General features: G+C 44.0%; 1 protein-coding gene across 1 annotated transcript in view; it reads left to right on the forward strand.

Moving 5' to 3' along the window:
• HCN2 (hyperpolarization activated cyclic nucleotide gated potassium and sodium channel 2) overlaps positions 1–12,637 on the forward strand; it is a 39,222-nt gene that overhangs the window by 16,866 nt on the left and 9,719 nt on the right. The window contains exons 3-6 of the mRNA XM_042479743.1: positions 3,811–4,029; positions 7,782–7,928; positions 9,503–9,743; positions 12,410–12,574. Of these exons, the coding sequence (XP_042335677.1) occupies positions 3,811–4,029; positions 7,782–7,928; positions 9,503–9,743; positions 12,410–12,574 (772 nt within the window). The remainder of the gene's footprint in view (positions 1–3,810; positions 4,030–7,781; positions 7,929–9,502; positions 9,744–12,409; positions 12,575–12,637) is intronic.

Below are 12,637 nucleotides of genomic sequence, written 5' to 3' on the forward strand. Positions count from 1 at the left end.
GTTCCCTCTCATCATCAGAGTGGGTCCAAAGATGACAACAGACCGCTCGCATGCGATCCTGGTCACCCTGTGGTGGCCGAGACAGCGTGGTTCGCATCCCTTCTCCAACTCTCCAGGAGATGCTTCCTCCGCCTCGACCCGCGTCCGGACCTGCTGTCGATCCAGGACGGACGGATTCTCCACCGCAACCGGAGCCTGCCGTGGTAGCCTGGAGAATTCAGCCCTGACTGCCCTGCCGGAGGCAGTAAGGACGGTGATCCTGGCTGCGAGGAAACCTTCCAACCAGCGCTCTTATGCCCTGAAATGGAGGAGATTTTGCCTCTTCCTTGACCAAAAGGGCTTGTCTCCTGCTCAGTGTCCACTCCAGTGGCTGCTGGAGATTTTGATGGCACTTTTGGATGGAGGGCTGTCCCTACACATCCATCAAATGCTACCTGTCTGCCATCTGTGCCAATACCAGTTTGTGGGGGGAGAGTTTCTTCTTCAAAGACCCTTGGTGAAGGGGTTCCTGAAGGTTGTGCCAACCTTTATCCTCCGTTGTCGGTACCACGCCGGCTTGGAGTTTGGAGTCGGTACTGTCCGCCCTCCAATCCAAGCCCTTGAACCGATGGCCACACGGGACTTGAGACTAATGACTTGGAAAAACCGCCTTCTTGTGCCATCACCTTGCCCGCCTGCGGGCGAACTCTGTGCTTTACGGAGGGACCAAGCCATTCTTGAGGTTCCACAAGGACAAGGTGGTCCTCCTACGGACATCACCTTCTTGCCGAAGGTTGTGTCTGCTTTCCACATGTGCCAGGACATTGTGTTAACTACTCTCGCATCCAACCGACGTCGGATGAGGAGCGACGCTACACTTCTTGAGTCAGGAGGCACTGGCATTTACCTGGACAGAAACTGCTGCTCCAGTCGGTCCGAGAGACTTTTCCATGTACTCGGAACCGAAGAAAGGGTTGCCTGTGTCTGCGCAGAGGTTGTCACAAATGGGTGGCTGGTACCATCAACTCTGCTATGAAATGTTAGGCAAGCCTCTCCTGGCAGGGTTCGGTCCCATTCACAAGGTCAATGGCAGCATCCTCTGCATTCCTGTCGGGGATCCCTTGGAGGATGTCTGAAGGTCTTTTGTCTTCAACCTCTGACTTTCATCAAGCATTATAGGGTGGACACCAGGGCCATCCGAGCGCAGCTTTCGGGAGGGCTGTGTTGGTTTCAGGGTTGCATTGATTGCACTACTGATGGTTTTTGTGTTGGTTTATGTACAGTTGACACTGTTTACATTCTGTTCTATGTAGGTTGGTTATGGGACCGGTCTTGCATGACCTCTTGTTCCCTACTCAGGTCTAGCAATGTTGTTGCTATGTGTACCTTTCATGAACAGAAAGACTGACGCTTTTTATGGTTCAGGTGTTTATTGTATAATAAATATACCTTTGGTTCACCATAAGCTTGGTTTCAGGACACTCCCTCCGCCGCATACCTTAGCTTGTCAGTCTAAACCCATTTGTAGTTCGCAGAGCCACGAAGAAGAAGGACAGGTTGCTTACCTGTAACGGTATTTCTTCGGTGGTCATCTGCGAATACCTACAAATCCCACCCGTCCGTTCCCTCAGTGTCCTGCTCACATGGCTCTCTTTCCATCGCCTGCTTGGCGGAAAAATTGCGGAACTGGGGAAAGAGCGGGAAGGCAGGGGCCTTATAACGGGTGGGCGGAGTTACCGCCAAAAAGTTTCAATATGTTGCAGAGTGAACTCTGCCCAGTGATTCCAGTAGGTTCTGAGCAGCACTGCGCAGGGCGCAGTGAACCATTTGTATGTATTCGCAGATGACCACTCGAAGAAATACCGTTACAGGTAAGCAACCTGTCCTTACACAGCTTGTTTGTTTGTAGCATGGCAAGATCCTCACTGAGATCTAGAAACAGCCCTGGCCCCTCCTGGTTTCATTACTACTTCGTTTTCAGTTGTGCCTACTGAGCTGTCCAAAATCTGTCTTCTATAGATGGTCCAAAACTCCAGTCAACACTTGATAGACTGCGAAACCAGCAAAAGGGAGAGTGGTAGCCTGGAAATCTGCTTGGATTTTGGAGAAACTAATATATGTTTTATTAACATAAATGTCTTATACCTAGTGAGAAGCTCTGTCTTTGTAAACTTTAATTTGTACATGTCTGGCTAATAATGCTTTCATATAGTAAAGCCCTCTCTTACAAGTGTACATTTTGGGAATTTCTGTATACAGAATACAAAGTAGAAAGCCAACACAGTTCTCTTGAATTTCTAGCCTCCATGATCTGTTCCCATCCAGGGCTATGGTGTCAACACCCCAAACCTTCAACTCCAACCCCGACTCCTCTATTTTCTACTGACCAAGAGACTTCTTTGTAAATGGCAAATGTGTATTAGTTAGTAATAACTGTAGTAAAATAATAGCATAAGGCATTTCATCACAACCATATGAATGGGGGTGTTGTCATGAGAGCTTTGATGGTGTATTCCTGCATGACAGGGGGTTGAACTGGATAACCCTTATGGACTCTTACAACTTTATGATTCTATGAATAATCAGGCAACTTAGATTGACAGAATATCAAATAAATCAGTTCTTGGATTTATTCCCCAATTATTTTCTTGGCAGGGTGATACTGTCTAACTAGCGCTTCCTTCTCTCTATGTCCTGCACCTAGACTCTTACACAACTGAATGTCAGTTTCTCATGTTGCCCAAAATGACACCATTACCACAATAAATGCCATTGTTTTGGAAGCAGTCACTCCTCATTTTGATCAGTGGGGCACTTTCTCTTTCTGTCACAGAGTCATAGGAATGGGCTATGTCCATCCCTCTGCTTTGCAGAAAAGCAAGTTCCCAGTTTTGAGAGAAGTGGAATAATTAAGCCCCAGCTTTGTTCCATACCAGAAGCGCTGCTTCAGAGGAGGACATTGGTCTTCCCTCTGCTTTCCTCTTTCTCAGATTTAAATCCTTTTGAAATGGCCACACATGACTGTATTTGGGAGTAATCTTTCAGAAACCAGCATGCAAAGGGATCTTGCAACACCTCTGAGACTAACTGAAAGATAGAAATTGGCAGCATGAGCTTTCATAGACAGATGTGTTTGGAGTAGAAAGCCCAGGGATAGACTGCAAAGCAATCTGTGTGTGAGAATGTCCATAGGAATGCAAATCTTTGTGGGTGTGGAGATGAGGTGACACGCTCAGTTTTAACAATGGTCACTGGAGGACAAGACAAGGATGTTGCCTAAACCCAAGGTTAGTAGATACAAATCAGTGTGTCTGCTTTGAGGAAAGCATGGATTGCACGCTTTTGATAAAGTGGTCTGGCTGCCATTCCAGCAGACAGTAGAACTTCAAAACCTTTAGAAACTAGTGTCTTCTTCTCTCCTCATCTTTTTTCCTTTCATATTGTGACCTCAGGTTCCAGAGGTTTAGGAAAATGCCCCCTTAGATGTCTAATTAATGTTTGAAACCAATGCCTTCCTGATTTTGTATAAATCTTCACAGCGTTTTTATAAATGATTTAGTTTGGTTTTGTAAGTGTGGACTGAGCTGCTGTGTATGGTTTTAAAACTTCCCTTCCCATATAAATCATATTCAGCAGTCCCATCACACTTCTTAAGATTTCCCTAGGTTGGTTTGTCCAAAAGTGGCTATGCATCATGCAGGCTAAACGTAGATTGCCTCAAACAAAAGCAAAGTCAAGGTAGTAATAACTCATGGGAGAAAGCTGTTTATCTCACTGTGGGCTGCAAAACATTCACCATTCTAAGGCTGTCTGTCTGTCTTGTTATTTCAGAATGACTCATGGAGCGAGTTGTACTCCTTCGCCCTCTTCAAGTCCATGAGCCACATGCTGTGCATTGGTTATGGACGTCAGGCACCTGAGAGCATGACTGACATCTGGCTGACCATGCTGAGTATGATTGTGGGAGCTACATGCTACGCCATGTTTATTGGCCATGCCACCGCCTTGATTCAGTCTCTGGACTCCTCCCGGCGTCAATATCAAGAGAAGGTATAAAGGGGGAGGCAGGGTAAACAAAGAGGGGTGATGTGTATTAGGGAGCATCTGTGTAAACAGATGGTGTCATGGATTCACATATGTGCATGTTATCAACTTACTGGCTCCTTAAGAATCATAGAGAGCTGCAGTAGATGCATTAAGGGGTCTTAGTAGACCAGAAACTGAGCATGGGCCAACTATGTGGTGGAGCAGCCTAAAAAACTAAAAAGTTTCTGAATTCTGTATAAACCAAGAGCTAATCTAGGGGTGCATTTTAGTTATTATGAAGTGACACGACATCACACTTAGTTTTGTTTTAACCTGAAAATCAGCATTGTGACATGCTTTTGCTGTTTTTGGTGGGAGCAGGGAACAAATCAATCCAACAGCAGTGTTTTTGTAGCACTTCAGACCATTTTGAGGCAATTTTTAACTTATAAATTAATATGTTTGGCGGTCTAGGGGTTGCGGAGGCCACATAAGAAGGATCAGAGATGTCATTTCTCCTGTGGGCTACACGCTCCCTATTCTTGGTGTAAGGAAAGCACTGAACCTTGCTTCCGATTTTAATTCAGAAACAAAGAGGCGTTGAGCTGTGCGATGCCATCCTAGGTTGTCTCGGAGACCCGAGGATGCATGAAAGAGTCAACATTTCAGGGCTGGAGGTGGCACTGTGGTTGACATGTGGACTTAGCAGAAAATATGCCTCTCTTTTTCCGTTGCCAAATCAAGGCCCCCACCTTTTTCCCTGCCTGACAGTCTTCCTGCTCTGCAGAGGCCCTGAATGCTTCAAAGTCTCATGGTCTGGAAGCAGCTGTCACTGGGCTTCTGCCCAGCCGTGGTCTCCTGGGGTCAAAATGATGCTTGCCCATAGGATGGAGGCAGGAAAACAAAACCATCTGAAATTGTCTGTTTCCTTCCTCATCTTGATGCTTGACCAACCTGAGCAGTTGGCTCTACCGGGAATAACAAGTCCCTTTCACCTGTCAGGATTATCTGACAACCCCCCAAAAAACGAGGACAACATCATTGCCTTTCCACTGGATTTTTTCTCTTGCATTGCTTTTTTTTTTTGCTCTCAGAGTGAGCCAGTGGACTGTGATTTTAATTGTTAACTTGTGTGTGTGTGTGTGTGTTGCATATGTGTGTCCTTTTTTTGCATCCATATGGTAGAGAGACTGTTTCCCCCTGGGACAATCGGTGGATTAAAGGATTTTAATGTACTTATTTTTTAACTGATGAGTTAACATTTTTGAGTAATGGCCAAATTAATCAAAGAACCAATGGTTGGCATTAACGGTAGAAGGCCTCTAAAGCACATCCTTCATAAGAGAGCCCCAGCTTTGGTTTCCCCAGAACAGTGACAATGGGAATCTTACCTTTGTTTTTAAGGGAAGGATCCGTAGCTTCATGCTAGGGCCACTGCTTTGTGTGCAAGTGCCCCAGACTCAGTCCTTGCCACTCCTGGGTTGGTCTATGAAGGATCACCTATTTGAAGCCGTGGAGAGCTGATGCCGGTGAGATTGGGTGAAACTGAGCTGGAGGAGCCAAGGGACTTGCTCAGTGGAAAGCAGCTTCCTGTGTTGTTCTTTTTGGAATTATTAAGTATTTATTGATGTTTTAAAATATACATCTTGAAACTTACAAGACAGCTACATGCACACCAATAAGGAAAGAAAACACACACACACACACACACACACATATATATGCACCTGAATGTTTTTTTCCTTTTATGATTAATTTCTTTCTGCAGTATTTTTTTTGAAAAAACAATATTTACATATATATAAAAGCTGTGTTGTTCCTTAAATCCTTCTTTTATTTAGAACCATGAGGATAATAACCATACCTTGTTTTTTTAGAGGAAGGGTTGTTGCTCAGTGGTGGAGCATCTCCTTTTCATTCAAGATTTAATCCCTTCTGCTGAGCCATGAAAATCATTGAACAATCCTAGGCCTGTCACTCTCTTTCACTCTCAGGCTGACCTACCTCACAGTGTTGTTGTGAGGATAAGAAGCGAGGATGAGGAAAACTGACAGGTGTCAGACAGGTGGTTTTTCATGGCCCTGACTGGAGATACCAGGAATTGATCCTGGGACCATCTAGGTTGTAAGTGACTCTCCACCAGTAGTTATGGAACTTTCTGTGAAAATTTAGGTATGGATCTAGTTCTTATGGTTCTAGATAAAAGAGTGGTTTAATGAAGAGCACAGGTGGCTGCTAGAAAGCAGAAGAGAGCTTGTTCATTACTGCTGATCTCCCCAACAAAGGATAGCCATGGAGGAAGGCAAATGTTGCAGAGTGCATGCTAAATTCACTAGATGTTGCCGGAAAGATTCAACAGGCCTTATTCAGGGAACTTGATATGTGCCCTAGACATTTCTCAGAATCTTCCGATCATGAGCAGATCTTGTCTCTCAGTTCTAAGAAGGCACCCTCACAGGACACATTAAGGCAGTGCTTCTCAAATAGTGGGGCGGGCCCCCCAGGGGGGGCGTGAGACTCCGTAAAGGGGGGCGCAAGGCATTTTATAGACAAATGATAATAGTGACAGTCGAGCGGGGGGGGGGGGCAAAATGTTTTCTTCTTCCGGGGGGGGGGCATGACAGAAAATAATTGAGAAGCACTGCATTAAGGGTAGAAAACAAGGAAATATGTGAACCTGAATTGGTTAAAGTTCCTAAAGTTCCTAACGTCAGAACCTCACTATAGGTGCCCATTTTGAAATAACCTGAACATGAGCTTTCACCATCTTTTCTCTTTTGGAATAAAAAGGTCTTTGCCTGCCCAAGGAAGGACTCCCGTTCTGGCGTTCTTCAGAAGAGACTTCTAGAGTCTGGGGGCAGCTACTAGGAAAGTCCTGTCTCATGTCTCCACCAACTGTGATTTCCTCATAGTGATGAGACTGAGAGAAGCACCTCTCCTGATGATCTCAGACCTGGGCAGCTCATAGAAGGAGATATGGGCTGCTAGATAGACTGGACCTAATCCATATGGGTTTATAGGTTATCACTAGCACTTTGAATTGTCAGTAGACTTAATTTTGCTCTGTCTCTGCCCCCTTTCCAGGGACCAGCAATGGCAACATCTGTCCAAAGTGGTCTAAATATCTTAGGAAATAATACTTTTTGCTCCACTCAGAATGACTCATCTTAACTCCTCTATAGACCTGATGTCCATAACTCCTGGGAAAACATACTGAGTCACACCCTGCTATTTTTCCAGTGAAATGTCATTTTCAGACCTGACTGAACAGCTCAGTCAGCACATCAAGCACCCAAGACGGGATGGAGGAGAGGGGGCTCTCTTTAACAGGAGATAACAAGCTTCTGCTACTGATGCACAATTTGTAAAAGGTCCCAAAAAAGCACACTTCCTGTCGGTTTATATAGAGCACTCCAGTTTGATCACACGTGTGCTAAATACATAGTCAAATCCACCCTGTTCTGCATGGCTAGAGCCAGTGTGGTGTAGCGGTTAGCCTGTCGGATTGGGACTTGGGAGTTCCAGATTCAAGTTTCTACTGAGCCATGAAATTCACTGGGTCAGTGCCTCTCATTCTGTCTCTCAGTTTAACTCCACCTTGCAGGGCTCTTGTGAGGATAATGTGGCCTGAGTGTTGGTGGCGGGGTGGTGGTAGAGAGAGCAATGTATGCCACCTTGAACCACTGGAGGAAAGGAAGGATAGAACTGGAACAAGTAATTTGTGAATAAATAAATATTTGCCATTGTGCTGATCTTTCTCTCTCCAAATCTTACAGTACAAGCAAGTGGAACAGTACATGTCCTTCCACAAGCTCCCCACTGACTTCCGGCAGAGGATCCATGACTACTATGAGCATCGGTACCAGGGGAAGATGTTTGATGAGGACAGCATTCTGGAGGAACTCAATGAACCATTGCGAGAGGTATGTGCCATTCCTGGACTGCACATTGGGCAGAAGTCCGGCTGACAGAGTCTATACTGGGATTGGCACGGTATGGTCCATAGGTTGCATGCAGCCCCCCAGACTTCTCCCAAACATCTTCAAGGGGGCATGGAGAAAAATGTTGCCACCCCATATCTTCCCAGACTGTTTTAGGCCCAGGAGAGAAGAGGTGAATTCTGGTCACTTATGCTGGCTTTAAAAAAGGCCTCACATGGATCAAAATGTCCATGAAGGAGCTAAAAATGTGGCACAACCATTTGAGGCCAACCATTTGAGACCTAGTCTTGTTTTCATGGCTTCTCAGGCTCCCATTTCTGCAGCCCTGTGTCCTCCCAAAAACCCACTCAAGCCCAACAAATTGCTCTTATCTCAAAATAAAGTAAAATAAGGGAACTGACATTTTTAAAAACCTCTGTGAGTACAATTTATGCTTTAAAACAAGACAACCCATTCTGGTGGAACATAATATCCTGGATAGAGGTAGAAAGCATAGGAAAAAATGGGATTTTTTGCACTGTTTTCCCCCTTCAAGGCCTCCTCCCTCCCTGGAAAAACAAAAAAACCCATGGATTATGGAATAGTTTCTTTTAGAATGATGAATACATTTTTAAAATGAGGTGTTCATATGCAGTGAGACCTCATTTAATGTGGATTTGTTTACTGTGGTTTCTCTTATCTGGAAAGGGCTGCTTGCTCTGTCTCATGTTTCTGCGCTATCTTGTGTTGATTCACTGTACACCGCTTGCCTGTTAGTTGCATTTGCACACTGTCCTGGTCAACCTTCAGCCCAAGCATATCATAAAATCATGCTGGAAAACCTAGAAATGCTTAGAGAGAACACTTTTCTAGGCATTTCTCTGTTCTCCAGCACAATTCTATGTTCAACTTCTATCCCAAGCATTCCACAAAATTGCACTGGAGAACCTAGAGATGCCTAGAGAAGTGTTCCCCTTAGGCATTTCTAGGTCTGCCGGCATGATTTTATTATATATTTCCACTGGGAGCCCAAGGTGTTGTTAAGAAAAATGGGGTTTGTGGTTATTCACGGTTTTTATTCTGTGTGAACAGTCCCAGAAAGTATCCCTCATGTTAAACAGGGTCTTACTAGATTTACTTTGCCATAATTATATCTAAAAACAAGACATTTATATAAGACTGTGTGCAGAACAAACTCATTACAATTTGTTTTCCTACAGGTTCCTTATGATTCAGGAATACAGTTCTGGACCTTGTAGCTCCAGTTGTACCAAAAATTGAGTCGTGTAAAAGTTTATTTTATCCCTAAAGTACAATTAAGGATGTTTTCTGTTTTTAAATTAACAAAGTGATTTTAAATGTGTAAATAATTGTAATACTCCATTTTAATATTTTTTTTCCTCGAATTTTTGTCTCCTGAAACAATAAGAGAAATGCTGTTTTGTTCCCCATCACTTCAAAATTTGGATATACTTTTCCTATCTAGTCCTTGAATAACCTCAGTTTTGTTGTCTGTTCCCTCTGAACTCCTTTCTCCTCATGTCCCCCCTCAATTTTTTTGTCTGTTTCCCCACCAGGAGATTGTAAATTTCAACTGCCGGAAGCTGGTGGCCTCCATGCCTCTCTTTGCAAACGCCGACCCCAATTTTGTTACTGCTATGCTCACCAAACTGAAGTTTGAGGTCTTCCAGCCAGGCGACTATATCATTCGTGAAGGGACCATTGGCAAGAAGATGTATTTCATCCAACATGGAGTGGTGAGCGTCCTCACCAAAGGCAACAAAGAGATGAAATTGTCAGATGGCTCCTACTTTGGAGGTGAGATTGAGTGAGGCACTTACTTCTTTGCTTGCAGCATTGATATAAACTGCCCAATAGATAAAGGTAGATAGGAAGATATCTACCTGTCTACTTGCAAGTCTACCTCTTCACCTAGGTGACATGTTGTGTGCCTTCAAGTTGTCCCCCACTTATGGTGACCAGAAGGTAAATCTATTATAGGGTTTTCATGACAAGGTTTGTGCAGAAGGGGTTTGCAATAGTCTTTATTTGATACTGAGAGTGTGACTTTCCCATTGAGTTTCCATGGCTGAGTGGGAATTTGAGCCAAAAACACTAGGAAAGAGTCACTGTAAGTGGGAGACAATTTGAAGGAGTATAACAACAACAGCAAAAGGAAATGTATGGATATTTATTTCCAGCTAAATTTATTTCCAGCTGGAGGAAAGAGTGATTCTGACAGCTGATCAAAACTGCTTTGGAGGTGATGGAATTTTTAAAACCAAGGTTAGGCGTTCACGTCTCAGGGATGCGTTAGTGCTAAATTTTGTGCTTGAGCCATAGATGATCCTTGAGGTGAGCTCTTCCATCTGTACCATGCTGTACATCTCTGATAGGGTGCATCAATGTATATGGGTCGGTAAGTAGGCGGGTAGATAGATTGGGGAACAGATAGATTGACAATAAAAGAGGGCTCCCTATCTAAAAGAGCTGATTACCAGGAGATTTATCCAGTCCCATATCTCCTAGCAGCACTGGCTTAATATACCTGAGAAGCAAAAGATATAGGTTTTGGGATTTATAGGCGGTGATATCAACAAGTGGAATCTAGCACAACTCTGACTCTCATCTGCAGCCCTGTATGCTTGTGTGCACAGATAATATTTGCATGTTTGAAAGCTATTGTAAAGAAATTGTTCTATTCTGTTTTTAAAAGTTTTTCTTTGTGAATTTGAAGTTTTAATTTTTTTAAAATCTGTCATGAATCTTGGGTAGGAGAGTGCCAATGAATAGCTGGTGCTGTAGGCTCTATTTCAGAGGAGGGCACTGGCAAAGCCACCTCTGAGCGTTCCTTGTTTAAGCAAACCTTATGAAGCTCTTGGGGCTGACATAAGTCGACTGGTGATTCCAGTTGCACACACGACATGCCTTGGGTCCCTTGGCAGGCTGCTAGATAGATAGATAGATAGATAGATAGATGAATGCTTTAATAAAATAAATGTGTATAAAAAAGAGATCTCTACCTGCAAGGAGCTTGAAAGTTGGAGATTGTGCTCTGACAAAAAAGAGGCAAGGGTAAGAGGAGTTCAGTGTAAGGACTTGTTCTAAATGGTCAGATCTTTTGAATCCTTTTAAAAATGTTTTGTACATGGCTTAAGAGGGATCTCTTGGGATCTGCTTGTGGGGTGCTTGTGATGAAAGGGGTGCTTGGGACCCTTCCTCCCGGATATTGTAGCTGTTGAAGGCAGCACAAACTGGGCTCCCCACCCCTGTTTTGAATGGATGAGTGACAGCCTGTGCCAACCGGAGGTCTGTCGGTTGTCTTGGCGACCAGAGTGATTGATGACTTGAGAGTGAATAGGCGGCTGGCTGGCAGCTTTGTAAGTCTCGCGACACCCCTGGCAGGTTGTTTAATATCTGTCTGACTGGGAACTTTTACAACCAGCCAAGTGCAGAGGTGTGATGTGTTTGTTCAAAGAGACTTCCAGAGAGTTTTCTGCTGGGACACTATAATAGCCTTCTCACTCCCCTTTCCTGCCCTAGGATTAAAACATAGAGGCTTGTCCACTTCTCTCCAGCCATGACAGCTAAATTGTTATTTGTTATTAAATTCAGAGCATTAAAGAAGAACACTGTCCAACTAAAAAAAACTCCCAGGATGTCTACAGTGAGAATAATAGCAATAGCAAATATGTCTGTCTACTCCTTGAGGATTAGAAACAATAAGGGGTCACATAAAAAGGAAAAAAGTCAGGATGCGGAGAGGCGAGGAAAGGAAGCGATCCCATTTTCTAAAGTGATGGAAACCAGTTGAGGGAAAGGAGGGGCTAAAATGTCATAGTTTTCTTTGGGTTATTTGGGCTGTGTGGCGGTTCTGAAGGAATTTATTCCTGACGTTTCACCTAAAACTGTGGCTGGCATCTTCAGAGGTTTAAGGAAAGGGTCCTTTTGTGTTGGGCGAACCTGTGAATACCAGATGCTGAAGAGAGTAGAATTCTCTATCAGAGGGATAGAGTTGATTCATTGGGTTTTACTATCAAAGTAGTCTTAATATCCATGTATAACTAATGTTTTTCCTCAGTCCTGGGAGCCAAGAGAGGTTACAGGTTTTCTAAAAAAGATAAAAGCACTTACAGAGACATACATAAGAACTTATCAAAATTGTTAAAATGCGGTTAAACTATCCACAGAATTAAAACATTTAGCAAACCAGTAAAAGTCAATAAAATACCACAGTGTTAAAAGCTCTTGCAGTAATTCTTTAAAAGCCTGTCAGGATTGAAAAAGATTCTTGCTCATTTGCAGATGGAAAGACAGCAAGGAGGGAGCCACTATGGCCTTCCTAGGGAGAAGGAGAGCCAAAGCCTATGAGCAACTACCAAAAAAGCCCGGTCTTGTGTCCGTATTAGATACTATAACCTTAAGCAAGGGATCCTTATGCGTTCCATGTTTTGGTGTTGAAACATTTGCCTATCTCCCTCCAGAGATCTGCCTACTAACAAGAGGCCGGCGAACCGCAAGTGTCCGCGCCGACACCTACTGTCGTCTCTACTCCCTCTCAGTGGACAACTTCAATGAAGTCCTGGAGGAATACCCCATGATGCGGCGGGCTTTTGAAACAGTCGCCATTGACCGCCTGGACCGGATAGGTATGGATGTATATTGGAGCAGGGATGTGAAGCATATGCTGAGGGTTGGAAGGCTGTTTCTTG

Source organism: Sceloporus undulatus, chromosome 7 (genome assembly GCF_019175285.1).
Source record: "Sceloporus undulatus isolate JIND9_A2432 ecotype Alabama chromosome 7, SceUnd_v1.1, whole genome shotgun sequence".
Classification (NCBI taxonomy): domain Eukaryota; kingdom Metazoa; phylum Chordata; class Lepidosauria; order Squamata; family Phrynosomatidae; genus Sceloporus; species Sceloporus undulatus.